General features: G+C 44.7%; 1 protein-coding gene across 3 annotated transcripts in view; it reads left to right on the top strand.

Moving 5' to 3' along the window:
- Positions 1–12392, top strand: part of LOC137355730 (nuclear receptor subfamily 5 group A member 2-like) — a 42698-nt gene extending 30306 nt beyond the window's left edge. For all 3 annotated transcript variants that reach the window (XM_068021201.1, XM_068021202.1, XM_068021200.1), the window contains 3 exons: positions 8182–8301; positions 8759–8906; positions 9864–12392. In XM_068021201.1, the coding sequence (XP_067877302.1) occupies positions 8182–8301; positions 8759–8906; positions 9864–10108 (513 nt within the window). In that variant the 3' untranslated portion in view covers positions 10109–12392. The remainder of the gene's footprint in view (positions 1–8181; positions 8302–8758; positions 8907–9863) is intronic.
- The last annotated feature ends 2362 nt before the right edge of the window (positions 12393–14754 follow it).

The raw sequence follows: 14754 nt of genomic DNA, 5'->3' as shown, positions 1-14754 counted from the left end.
CATTGGTGCTTTGCTGCAGTGCATCTTGTAGATGGTACACACTGCTGCCACTGTGCGTCGGTGGTGGAGGGAGTGAATGTTTGTAGATGGGGTGCCAATCAAGCGGGCTGCTTTGCCCTGAATAGTGTTGAGCTTCTTGAGTGTTGTTGGAGCTGCACCCATCCAGACAAGTGGAGAGTATTCCATCACACGCCTGACTTGTGCCTTGAAGATGGTGGACAGGATTTGGGGAGTCAGGAGGTGAGTTACTCACTGCAGGATTCCTAGTCTCTGACCTGCTCTTGTAGCCATGGTATTTATATGGCTACTCCAGTTTAGTTTCTGGTCAATGGTAACCCCCAGCATGTTGATAGTCGGGGATTCAGCGATGGTAATGCCACTGAATGTCAAGGGGAGATGGTTAGATTCTCTCTTGTTGCAGATGGTCATTGCCTGGCACTTGTGTGGCGCGAATGTTACTTGCCACTTATCAGCCCAAACCTGGATATTGTCCAGGTCTTGCAGCTCTTTAAAACCTACCTCTGACAAAGTTTTGTTCATTTATCCTAATATCTCCTTATACGGCTTGGTGTCCAAATTTTATTCGGTAATCACTCCTGTGAATTGCTTTCGGACATCTTACAACATTGTAGGCACAACATAATTGTTGTTGCAAGCCAGGTATTCCTGACACCAATATCCTTAACAAAACAAAATAAAAAGCCAGTAGCCCGCGCACCATTGCTTTGTTATGAAGTGAGGAAGCAGCAGCTGTGCGTGGGGTGAACAACGGAAGTGTTCTGGAACAGGAAGAAAGTCCTTTGTTTGCAGGTTCATCTGCTTACTACTACATGCTGGCACTTTTGCTCTCAGGAACTGTGCTGACAATTCGTGTAAACAGGATGGATTTTTTTTCCTCCAAGGAAAGGGAATCCCTTTGGCCCAGGCTGGCTCCGTTACAGCCCAAGAGCTGCAACTGAAGTCCTCCCTAAGTACTTTTTGTGAGGGAAAGGAGACGTAGCTAGCCCAGCCAGTAAGTTGTCCATTTGCCATGGCACTGAGGCACATAGACCAGGAAGGTTCCTCCCTCTGATTCCCAGTTTGCTCCAAGGTGATCTGGTTCATCTGCCCAAGGTCTCGGTGAGACGAGCAATCAGCCTGATCATCTGATCACTCTCCAATCACCCTCTTTCCAGGAAGCGCACCAATTTTGAGCATAAATCAGAACAAAGCAGCGCTGTGATGCCTTTTATTGTTCATTAGCTTGCCGTTACTCACACTCTAGGCTGACATGTGACAAATGGCCATTTGGTTGAGGGACCAGGTGCTCAGGGAACCATCGACCCAGCCAGAATAAGCATGTTCAAGAGAGGACAGGGAGAAAAGGAATTGGACACTGCAACAATTTAATTCTCCTCTGTTTCACCCATGACATATTTGATTGTTGCTGAACATTTGTTACAAAATTGGAGATGGTTTTGACTTGACTTAGCAAAGAGAAGTTTGGGATTCTATTTTATGTCCACCATGGCTCAGTTGGTAGCTTCTAGGTCAGAGATTCATGCGTTCAAGGCCCTGATTAGCACACAATCTAGGCCCACATAGAGGGAGTGGATGAGGGAGTGGATGAAGGAGTCTCATCTGTTGATTGGATGAGACATTAAATTGAGAAATAGAAACAGAAAGTGCTGGAAATACTCAGCAGGTCCAGCAGCATCTGGGGAGAGAGAAACTGAGTTAACGATTCAGGTCTGTGACCTTTCATCAGAACTAGCAAGGGTTAGAAAATGCAGCAGGCTTTGAGCAAGTGAAGGGAGGGCGGTGAGGAAGAGAACAAAAGGGAAGGTGTGTGATAGGGCAGATGGCAGGAGAGATTAACTGGCAGAGTTGTCATGGGACAAAGGCAAAGGGAGTGCTAATGGTTGTTGTGAAAGCCAAAGCATTTGTACAGATAAAGTGTTAATGCAGAACAATGAGCAGCTCTGTCCAAAAGCACAACATGAAAAACCAAGTTTAAGGCAGGCACATGGTTAAAATATAAAATAAAATAACATTTTAAAAAATGTAAAAAGGCCAGTCATGCTTTGAAATTGTTGAACTCAATGTTGAGTCCAGAAAGCTGTAGAGTGCCCAATCGAAAGATGAAGCGCTGTTGCTCGAGCTTGTGTTTATGTTCACTGGAACACTGCAGCAGGCCAAGGACAGAAATGTTGGCGTGAGAGCAGGAGGGTGAGTTTGCATTTACATTAAATTTAGAGCCTGTCCGCCGAGCGACTCTTCAGATACTGAAGCAGTCCGTGTCCATAGGCAGGAAGACCTGCACAACATTCAGGCTTGGGCTGATAAGTGGCAAGTAGCATTCATGCCACACAAGTGCCTGGCAATGACCATCTCCAACAACAGAGAACTTAACCATCTCCCTTTGACATTCAATGGCATTACCATCACTGAATCCCCCACCAACATCCAGAAACTGAACTGGACAAGTCACATAAGTACTGTGGCTACAAGGGCATGTCAGAGGCTGGCAATTCTCGGCAAGTAACTCACCTACTGACTCCCCAAAGTCTGTCCACCATCTACAGGGTACAATCAGGAGTGTAGGGGGGGCGGTGGTGTAGTGGTGTTGTCACTGGACTAGTAACCCAGAGACCCAGGGTATTGCTCTGGGGACATGGGTTCAAATCCCACCACAGCAGAAGGTGGAATTTGAATTCAATTAATAAATCTGGAATTAAAAACCTCTAGTCTACTGATGGCAATGAAACCATTGTCGATTGTTGTAAAAACCCATCTGGTTCACTAATGTCCTTTAGGGAAGGAAATCTGCTGTCCTTACCTGGTCTGGCCTACATGTGACTCCAGACCCACAGCAATGTGGTTGACTCTTACATGCCCTCTGAAATGGCCTAGCAAGCCACTTAGTTGGCAGCCCACTGCTACCTTCTCAAGGGCAATTAGGGATGGGCAATAAATGCTGGCCTGGCCAGCGACGCCCACATCCCATGAATGCATTTTTTAAAAAGTGTGATGGAATACTCTCCACTTGCCTGGATGGGTGCAGCTCCAATGACACTCAAGAAGCTCAACACCATCCAGGACAAAGCAGCGCTTGATCGGCATCCCATTCACCACCTTCAACATTCACTCCCTGCACTATTGGCGCTCAGTGGCAGCAGTGTGTACCATATACAAGATGCACTGCAAGAATTCACCAAGGCTCCTTCGACAGCAGCTTCCAAACCCATGACCTCCACCACCTAGAAGAACAAAGAGCAGCAGACACATGGGAACACCACCACCTGCAAGTTCCCCTCCAAGTGACACACCATCCTGACTTGGAACTATATCGCCGTTCCTTCACTGTCACTGGGTCAAAATCCTGGGACTCCCTCCCTAACAGCACTGTGGGTGTACCTTCACCACATGGACTGCAGTGGTTCAAGAAGGCAGCTCACCACCACCTTCTCGAGGGCAATTAGGGATGGACAATAAATGCTGGCCTGGCCAGCGTCGCCCACATCCCATGAACGAATAAAAAAAGCCTACTTAGGCGGCTTTAAAAGGACCCCAAGGCATTATTTGAAGAAGAACAGAGGATGGCCTAAATTTATCCCTCAAACAACACCCAAAAACAGATCAGTCATTCATCACAATGCTGTTTGTGGGATCTTGCTGTGTGTGAAATTGCCTGCTGCATTTACCCAGATTACAATACTGACTAGGCTGTCAAATTAATTGAGTGATATTAAATGTGTATCAAACCTTAGACCACGGTTAGAGTACTGTGAACAGGTCTCCATATTATAAAAAGGATCTTAGAGGCACTGGAAAAGGTGCAAAAAAGATTTGCATGGATGCTACTAAAACTGAAAGGTTTATATCAATCAAGAAAGACTGAACAGCCTTAGAAAAAAGAAGGCTGAGAGGTGACCTAAAAGAGTTTCTTTGAGATTATGTAAGGGTTTGTGGGGAAGGTCACTAATAAACGTAATAGGGAATTCAGGAGAAAATTCTTCACCCAGAGAGTGGTGAGAATGTGGAACTCGCTACCACAGTGAGTGGTTGTGGCGAATAGCAGAGGTGCATTTAATGGGAAGCGAGATAAACACGTGAGGAAGGAATACAAGGTTATGTTGACGGGATGAGCTGGAGTAGGGTGGGAAGAGGTTCATGTGGAACATAAACACTGGCATAGACCAGTTGGGCTGAATGGCCTGTTTCTGTGCTGTAGTTTCCATGTAATTCTTTATATGGAGTCAGGTTCAAATTGGCAAGAGGAACATTTAGGGTTGGAGGTGGCTCATGTAGAGCATAAACGTGGAGCAGTTGGTTGGAATGGCCTTTTTCCACGTGTACATTCTATGTAATAATTTATTGGTTGTGAAACAAAGGTCTGAAGAGATGAAAGGCATTGCCTGGAAGCAACATCTTTCATTATATAGCTACGAATCAGTGACAATATGAATCACAATGTATAGCAATAAGGGACCATAAGCACTGTAAGCTCACACTGCGAGCAACTAGCCTCGACTGACACAGTGAGTTGTGAAATTGCGAGCTTTCCTCCAGCAGCAGAAACTCAGCCAATGAGCCAGTAGGTGAGGGGGGTAGGTTGGGGGCAGGGATAGACCTGAGCCAATCCTGCTCACGGAGAAGCGAAGGCAAGCCCAGGGAAGCGGAAGCCCAGAAGTTCTTTGTGGGGCCTGGAGGAGCATTTCTGCTCCAACAAGAACACAAGAAAAAGGAGCAGGAGTAGGCCATTGGGCCCCTCAAGCCTGCCCCACCATTCAATAAAACCATAGCGGATCTACCTCACTGCTCTGTCCCCACATCCCTCGATTCTCTTACTGTCCAAAAAAAAACTCGGTGGTCTGCTACAAGTGAGAAGCTGGGGCTGTTCTCCTTAGAGTAGAGATGGCGAAGAGGAGATTTTGATATGGGTGTTTAAAATCATAAAAGGATTTAGCGAGAGTAAAGAAAGAAAAACTGTTTCCAATGGCTAAAGGATCAATAACCAGAGGGCACAGATTTAAGGTGATTGACAAAAAAAAAAGGAGGTGACAGAAGGACAAACGTTTTCACGCAGCGAGTGATTAGGATTTGGAACACACTGCCTGATAGGATGGTGGAGATAGATTTAATAGCGGCCTTCAAAAGGGAATTGGATAGATAGTTGAAAGAGAAAAAGAATGCAGGGATATGGAGGGAAAGAAGAGGAGTGGGACTAACTGGAATGCTGCTCGAAAGAGCTGGCACAGATCTTCTATGAATTGGCCAGACGTATAACTCCAGTTCAGTGACTGCCGGTGGAATGAGCTTGTGTGTGAAATTCCGGTGAGGGCGGAACCGAGCTTGGCTTTAATGCCCCCACGATAAAGTAGTCCGTTGTCATTCTTTCTCTCTGGAGTGTAACTATTGCCCGTGGATGAGGAAGGCTGCCTGAGACAGCGACTTCAGGAGAGAAGGGGCACAAATAGGAGTTTAAAAAAACACTCGAACACGAGGAGGGAAATGATTTGTGAGAGTTGGCAACTTGAGATGGAGAAAATAAGATTAAAACAAGTTTAATGAACCCAAAAAATTTCAGTGGCATTGAGCACCGAACTGCAGCAATTTTAAACAGCGAAACACGTAGAGCAAGCGAGCAGAAACAAAACAGAAGTGTTGTCAACATTAGTGACATAATCACACACAAGGGACATCCTGGTTAGCAGGAGTGGATGCTCTGAATCAGACGGTCACTGCTTTGATCTGTCTTCAGATCTTTTTCCAGTTTTCCACATGGCGTCAATCGCTGAGTGAACTGTTCCTTTCCCGCAACAGAAAGGGAGGAGCAACACAGTTCCAGGTAGTCACAGTCTGCTCAAGGTTTAAGTCAATGAGCAGAGGCCAGCATGAAAACTGGGGACTCTTGGCCTCCGGGAGGCCTGAGTGAAGAGAAAGTTAATTCCAGTTCTACAGCGCACTGAGGAGAAAGAATATTTCTCAATATGTTTCTCATAATACTCAGTTTGATGAAGTGTTAGATTATTGTTTAAATTACGGTACGTATTCAGTTTCAATGAACTATCCTGATGCCACCTTGGCCAATTGCACAAGATGGACTCTCCATTACTGTGCATTCCCAGAGAATCCCAAGATCCCAGTGAATTCTGCATTGTCTAGTACATCAGAGAGATCAGACGTGTGCTCAGTAACATGTACTATGCAGTACATCAGAGAGATCAGACGTGTGCTCAGTAACATGTACTATCCAGTACATCAGAGAGATCAGACGTGTGCTCAGTAACATGTACTATCCAGTACATCAGAGATCAGACGTGTGCTCAGTAACATGTACTATGCAGTACATCAGAGAGATCAGACGTGTGCTCAGTAACATGTACTATCCAGTACATCAGAGAGATCAGACGTGTGCTCAGTAACATGTACTATCCAGTACATCAGAGAGATCAGACGTGTGCTCAGTAACATGTACTATCCAGTACATCAGAGAGATCAGACGTGTGCTCAGTAACATGTACTATCCAGTACATCAGAGAGATCAGACGTGTGCTCAGTAACATGTACTATCCAGTACATCAGAGATCAGACGTGTGCTCAGTAACATGTACTATCCAGTACATCAGAGAGATCAGACGTGTGCTCAGTAACATGTACTATCCAGTACATCAGAGAGATCAGACGTGTGCTCAGTAACATGTACTATCCAGTACATCAGAGAGATCAGACGTGTGCTCAGTAACATGTACTATCCAGTACATCAGAGAGATCAGACGTGTGCTCAGTAACATGTACTATCCAGTACATCAGAGAGATCAGACGTGTGCACAGTAACATGTACTATCCGGTACATCAGAGAGATCAGACATGTGTTTAGTAAACTATATTGTCCAATATGTCAGTGAGAGACCAATGCCCATTATCCAGTGTTAGAGTGTAGGCTCACTGTCCTTGATCTAACATTTAATTTGCCTTTGATAACTGGTACTTTAAGCAGAATGATTGTAGTCTTTATCTGGGGGAGGACAGGAGTGGGAGAAATAGGATAAGATGCTGAATGATTTTTAATCAACATTTTTGGACTCATATTTGCTATAATTTAGTCACTAATGTGTTGTTTTCCAGCTACTAAGTTTTGGCAAACTGTTACACATTAGCACATTCATGGTATGTTTACAGACAGTGCTCTAATAAGTCATTCCAGCCAGACCAAACTATTTTGGTCCCTTTTATGGACTGAATGTGTTATCTAAGAGATTATGTCAAACAGGATGGTGGAAACACATCACATTGAGAGCAGAAAATGACAGGAAAGTGTCCATGTTTTCCTGATAGGACATTTTCGTGTTTTGATGTCAGAACATGCCGCTCACTTCCTCAAAAATCCAGAGAGAGTCATACAGGAAAAACCCTTGCAATAAATCATTCGGCATCTCATCCTGCTTCCCTAAATCCTCTCCTCCTCCCTCTGCCTAATCTCAACGCACACAGCGAGCAGAAGATTTCAAGGCATCATTCATTTTCCTCACTTGTCCTCTCGTGAAGGCACTGATCTTTCACTGGTATCCAATCCGCCAGTGACCAGACTTCACAGTAAGGGTTAAGACAGTGGCGTAGTGGTAATGTCACTGAACTAGTAATCCAGAGACTCAGACTAATGCCCTGGGAACATGAGTTCAAACCCCACCACGGCAGCTGGTGGAATTTAAATTCAATTAATAATTTTTTTTAAAATCTGGAATTGAAAGCTAGTCTCAGTAATGTTGCCAAGAAACTATCATTGATTGTCGTGAAAAACTCATCTGGTTCACTAATGCCCTTTAGGGAAGGAAATCTGCCATCCTTACCTGGTCTGGTCTACATGTAACTCCAGACCCACAGCAATGTAGTTGACTTTTAACTGCCCTCTGAAATGGCCTAGCAAGCCGTTCAGTTGTCAAGGGCAATTAGGGATGGGCAACAAATGCTGGCCTTGCCCAGCGATGCCCACATCCCATGAAAGAATAAAAAAAAAACAATTGACACGTTGGTATGAAACTGTTTCTTTCACTATGTTAAGAGGTGTTAAAACAGCTTTAGTTCAAACAACAGAAGGAAGATGTTCATCGTGAACGTGATTGAGGAAAAGTGAAACAGAAAATCCCAGCCACTATTTCCTGAGCTGATTTTCACCGTGCTTTCTTTGTGTTCTCACAGGTTGATGATCAGATGAAACTTCTCCAGAACTGCTGGAGTGAACTTCTGGTAATGGACCATATCTATAGGCAGGTGGCTCACGGGAAGGAGTCGAGTATCCTGCTGGTAACTGGGCAACAGGTAAATGTGACTCCTTTTAATGTAACATTACATCAAATGTACAGCTCAGAAACAGGCCACACCACCAAGGCCATGCCAGTGCTTATGCTCCACATGAGCCTCCTCCCACCTGATTTCCCTTTACCCTATCAACAATAATAACAACTTGCATTTATATAGCACCTTTAACACATTAAGATGTCCCAAGACCCTTCAGAGCAGCATTATCATAAGGAGATATTGGAACAGATGACCAAAAGCTTGGTCAAAGAGGTAGGTTTCAAGGAGCGTTTTAAAAGGAGGAAAGTGACGTGGAGAGGTTTAGGGAGGGAATTCCATAGCTTGGGGCCCAGGCAACAGATGGCAAGGCCGCCAATGGTGGAGTGATTAAATCGGGAATGCTCAAAAGGCCAGAATTGTTACTTTTATGCCGGTACAACATTTCTGCGTTGATTAACTAATGTCCCTCTCCTCTCAGATCGACCTTTCAACCATCGCGTCACAATCAGGAGCCACATTGAATAACCTGGTGACCCGCACACAGGAACTGGTGGCCAAACTTCGCTCCCTGCAAACTGACCGGCACGAGTTTGTCTGTCTGAAGTTCTTGGTACTCTTCAGCCCTGGTAAGCCAATAAAAACTTGACCAGAGATTTCCTTCCTTTTAGTCAGCTTCTGGTGACCTTGGGATCAGGTATGAGTTGCCCAACCCTCCAGGATTGCCCTGGTGTCTCCAGGAATTAATCTCCAGGGAACTGCTGCCAGCAAAATCATTAAGAAATTGATTAAAAAGAGATTGCCCAATCAGCGTTGTGTGTAAGCATCCAGTTCATTGAGTTGTCACATCAACTCTCGGAGTGCATGTCCACAGGTCCCGTAAAGGTGGCAGGACAGGTAGGTAGAGTGGTGAATAAGGCATATGGAATGCTTTCCTTTATTGGCCGAGGTATAGAATACAAAAGCAGGGATGTGATGCTGGAACTGTATAAAACGCTGGTTAGGCCACAGCTGGAGTATTGCGTACAGTTCTGGTCGCCACATTACAGGAAGGACATAATTGCTCTGGAGAGAGTACAGAGGAGATTTACAAGAATCTTGCCAGGGCTCGAAAGTAGTAGCTATGAGGAAAGATTGGATAGGCTAAGGTTGTTTTCCTTAGAACAGAGGAGGCTGAGGGGTGACTTAATTGAGGTGTACAAAATTATGAGGGGCCAAGATAGGAAAGACAGGAACGACCTGTTTCCCCTAGATGAGTGGTCAATTACCGGGGGCACAGATTTAAGGTGATTGGTAGAAGGAGTAAAGGAGACACGAGTAAAAACTTTTTCACCCAGAGGGTGGTGGGTGTCTGGAATTCACTGCCCGGATCGGTGATGGAGGCAGAAACCCTCAACTCATTTAAAAAGGTACCTGGACGTGCACCTGAAGTGCTGTAACCTGCAAGGCTACGGACCGGGTGTGGAAGGTTGGATTAGATTGAGCGGCTGTTTTTTTTTCAGCCGGCGCAGAACACGGTGGGCTGAATGGTCGCTTTCTGTGCCGTAACTTTTCTATGGTTCTATGGTTCTCCTTCCCTTCTGCAGATGTGAAGAATCTGGAAAACCGTCCCTTTGTCGAGACCATCCAGGAGAAAGTAAACAGGGCTCTGATGGACTACACTATGTGCTTCCCACAGCAGGCCGACCAGTTTGGACAACTTCTCCTGAGGCTCCCTGAGATACGAGCCATCAGCATGCAGGCCGAGGAGTACCTCTACCTCAAGCACTTAAACGGAGATGTGCCTTGTAACAACTTGCTGATTGAAATGCTCCATGCTAAGCATGTCTAATTGGAAAACATGGACGTTTCATAGGACAGAGACACGCTCAATGTTTTTGGCTTAGGTGCAAAGCTTTCGAGATCCTCCAGAAATCTGAAGATTAAAGAAGTACGCATATAGAACGAGGTTTGCACATGAACAGCCAGAGAGAAAGGAAGGGCCACACACAACAGCAAGCGAATAAACAAATTAATGCTACCTTTTCTTTGAATGGACTGTGCTTTCCTTTGGAGCCTATTTTTAGTGGAACCATTCCAAGTATCACTGGTTCAACTGAGAATGGGACACAATGGAAACTATTGTACAGTTTTACTTCAGGTTTGACATTGTTCAATTCATTTATCAATGCCCCCCCCCCCACCCCTCCCAGTCAAAAGCAAGAAAATTCAAGCTTTTAAATGGTTTGACATGATGATATAGTCATTGGGGTCAATGTAGGTACGAGGTGACAATAACCAAAGCTGAGAGGAGTGAATGGTAATAATTCTGCACTTACATTGAGTTGCCATTTCCTCCATTGCAAATGCTACTCAGATAAAGCCAATCTGGTAGAAGGGGAAGTAATATAATGGCAGAATGATAAAGATGGTGATCAGCATCACGAGTACCTACAAGCATCAAAGATGCCCAACTATACATCACCTCCTCTTCACCAAACTAATGCAGAGCCTGGAAGGGTTGCCAATAGGCAGTATCGTTGGTAGGAACAGACCGGAGGATTGAGAAAACACCCCAGATAGCCAACAAAGAGCTGCTGGATATGGCATTTCCTGTTCCCACCAAGTAAATGCACTGCGCAGCTTGATACTGAGCAAGTCATACAGAACAGATGATTCCAGGTTTTATACCCATTCTGTATTCAGTTAACCCATCTGAGCTGGGGCATCAGATGGTCATTGATTGAGAACAGGATTGGTCTGGTCAGCTAAGTTTCCACACTCCCTATCCCAGTTCACACATGAAGAAGAGCCCTTTGGCCAATTGTGTTGCCATGGTTGTGAAAACTGCCCTCCTGTAAGAGACAGCACCTTACAAAGAGGAGGGCAGGGAATCATTTGTTAATAAAAATCCAAAGTCAATGTGGAATCTAGTTTGGATAACATGGAAAAGGTTGACAGTCACAAATCTACAAAAGCAGTGGCTCTTAAAGAGGAACGCCCTTAATGTTTTCAATAAAATAATGGCAGGTGTTAATTTACATCTGTTACGTTGGTTCAAAGATTCAAACTACCCTCGAACTTAGCATTGAGGCTCTCTGGAGTGTGATGGTCTGAAATAAAATGTTTCCTCTCAATATGGCACTCAACTAGCTATTCCAGACGTAGACAGATTACTGATTAGCTGATCTAGGAGCTGCCAGAATTTCACACTACTGACAAATGGGATTCCCTCCTTGCTTTGGGTTTGAGGCATATTGCTGGGAGGTAGATTAGAGAAGAGTTGTTTATTCTGAATCTAGCCTTGCTGTACCTGGCATAGGAGTAACTGAGTACCTGCTACTGATGCTGAGTGTCCAGAGTGGAAAAGCATTCCATTTCCCAGTGCTCACATTCCTTATTTTTGTTCATTCATGGGATGTGGGCATTACTGGCCAGGCCAGCATTTATTGCCCACCCCTAATTGTCCTTGAGAAGGTGGTGGTGAGCCGTCTTCTTGAACCACTGCTGTCTGTGTTGGGTAGGTGCATCCACAGTGCTGTTAGGAAGGGAGTTCCAGGATTTTGATCCAGTGACAGTGAAGGAACGGCGATATAGTTCCAAGTCAGGATGGTGTGTGGCTTGGAGGGGAACTTTCAGCTGGTGGTGTTCCCATGCATCTGCTGCCCTTGTCCTTCTAGGTGGTGGAGGTCGCGGGTTTGGGAGTTGCTGTCCTCATCTCTTCACGCCCTTCTCCCCCCCCCCAAAAAAAACTGACATAATGATCCTGCCTGTAGCGAAGCATAAATCATTTTAATTACGTCAAATTTTTTCAAAGCACTTACTAAAAGCATGACAAAAATGGAAAAAGCAAACATTCTCCTTTAACATGGACACATTTCGACATCTGCAGGTGACAAATCTCTTTCAACCAATCTAGATTTATATTCCTTGTGTATTACACCTCAGACTTCACACCTAGAAGTGTCAAAAGCATTTTTAAAAAAGGGATGATAAAGGGCATTTATTTCCTACCGTTCTGTTTGTCACTGATGATTAATTGTCCTCAGGGTGTGCCTATTGTAACAATTAGACTTTAGTTTAGTTTAGTGGTTCAAGAAGACGGCTCACCACCACCTTCTCAAGAACAATTAGGGATGGGCAATAAATGCTGGCCTTGCCAGTAATGCCCACATCCCACGAATGAACAAAAATAAGGAATGTGAGCACTGGGAAATGGAATGCTTTTCCACTCTGGACACTCAACGTGGTTGGGGATCACTAGATATTTGCTTTTCGTCCAGTAGAGATGAGTGAAAAGTGAGAATCTTCCACCATAAATGGTTGTCAATTGCAAGAACTAAGACTAAAGCAACAGCTTTAAGCTCCTCTAAAGACTCAGAGGGAAAAGGCATCAACTGGTGGGACGTATTTCTAACAAGAACGATCTGCCCACTGCTATCCCCAGGGTCAAATCTTGTTCTATGCTGACTGAGCTGTTCTCATCTTACCGGAAGGATACTACAATTCACTTACGAGTGCCAACTCTGGTTGGGCATATTCCTGGAGGTGGCACATGACCTCCCACCTCCAAACACATGCCTCCCCCCACCCCCCCCCTCCCCACACCCACACACATACCCGCCGCTCATGGTCCAACACGTCCATCCTCACAGCGCCCCACCTTCCCACACCACGGCCAATCAGAAAGCGAACAGACTTTTCATTCCCCAGTTGGATGATTCTTCACTCTCAGTCAAACCGCCATTTTCTCTCCACGTCTGCTATTTTTCCAACTAGGTCAACAAAAATGTTCAACAAAAGTCTTTTTCTAAAAACACAACTTTTTAAATTGCATCTATGATTTTTCTCCTGAGTTTGCTCGCAGCAGCGCCCTGCAAATTATCCTTTAATTCCTGGAGACTCCAGGGCAATCTGGGCTCACCTTAATATTGATAGGATGGAGGAGGAGAACAATCAGTCCAGGTGCTTACTGTGAACCGTAGAAGGTAGTGGTTATGTTACAGGGTCAGTATTCCAGAAGACTGTACTAAAAATCCACTGACTGTGAGTTCCAATCCCACCATGGCCGTTTAAGAATGTGAACTCATTTAAAAAATACACTGGGCATAAAAAGCTGATGGTAAAACTGACCATCGGTCTTTTGGATTGTTGTAAAAACCTAACTGGTTCATTAATGCCCTTTAGGGAAGCAAACTTCTTGCCCTTACCCAGGCTGTGAATCCAGTCCTAAGCCATTGACTCTTAACTTCCCTCAGTGAAGTCACTGAGCAAGGCCCTCAGTATTTTTTTAAATTCATTCATGGGATGTGGGCATCATTGGCCAGGCCAGCATTTATTGCCCATCCCTAATTGCCCTTGAGAAGGTGGTGGTGGTGAGCTGTCTTCTTGAAGCGCTGCAGTCCATGTGAGGTAGGTACACCCACCCTTTTTATTGACTTCATAGCGGTTAGGTACAACTGAGTGGTTTGCTAGGCCATTTCAGAGGGCATGTAAGGGTTAACCACATTGCTGTGGGTCTGGAGGCATATGTAGGCCAGACCAGGTAAGGACAGCAGATTTCCTTCCATTTTTAACCATTAGTGGGTTTTTAACAACAATCGACAATAGTTTCATGATCATTAGAATAGCTTTTAATTCCAGTTTTCTTAATTAAATTCAAATTCCACCTTCTGCTGTGGTGGGGTTCGAACCCATGTCTCCAGATCAATACCCTGGGTCTCAAGGTTACTAGTCCAGTGATAATACCACTATGCCACCGCCTCCCCTTGTGGGCAACTGGGGATGGGCATTAAAATGCCAGTCTTGCCTGTGATGCACACATCCGCAGAATAAGCTGCTACTGAAAGGTGAACACAGGGCTGGGCTCAGCTGTGATGCCCTCCTTGGTCAGCTCACCTTCTGGCATGCACTGTTTCACGTTCAGGCATGGAGGTAAGCCACTGAGATACTGCAGATCTGCACTACACTCGCAAACAAAAAAATCAGGGGAAAAAATTGGAAAGAAAATGATAATTGAGGGCAGGTATCTCCATATTCTTAAAGATTGTACTGAAGCATTGCTTGGAAAGGAATCAAGGAGCAACTTACACTGAAAGGTTATGTAATAATTCAAAAGGTTTCCCACAGTATAATAGGAATGGACTTCTGTCATCTAAACAAGCAATTACTTGTTATTTGGAAGCAGATTACATGGGGGTCTCTGGGCATGTGTGTTTGAACAGAGAAAATTCTGACTTGTTCCAATAATCTTGTAAATTTACAAAAATATTTTCAAATGAATCCCAAGACAATCCCTATCTTTGTGGCACCTCGCCATGTTGCTGGCATTCCAAGGTTGTGACAAATAATTCACGTATGTAAATAAAATAAAGTTAGTCAACACCATTTGCAACAATGATTTGCCTCGGTTTATGAGTACTGTTTGTTTAACATTGAATGTCAGATTCTGTGCCTTAGATATGGCCCTTGCATTGTCCTAATGTGGACCCAATATCT

The sequence above is a fragment of the Heterodontus francisci genome, chromosome 43 (assembly GCF_036365525.1).
Source record: "Heterodontus francisci isolate sHetFra1 chromosome 43, sHetFra1.hap1, whole genome shotgun sequence".
In the NCBI taxonomy this organism is placed as follows: Eukaryota; Metazoa; Chordata; class Chondrichthyes; order Heterodontiformes; family Heterodontidae; genus Heterodontus; species Heterodontus francisci.
The sequence above is the reverse complement of the archived record's forward strand: the minus strand, read 5'-3'. Positions and strand labels throughout refer to the sequence as shown.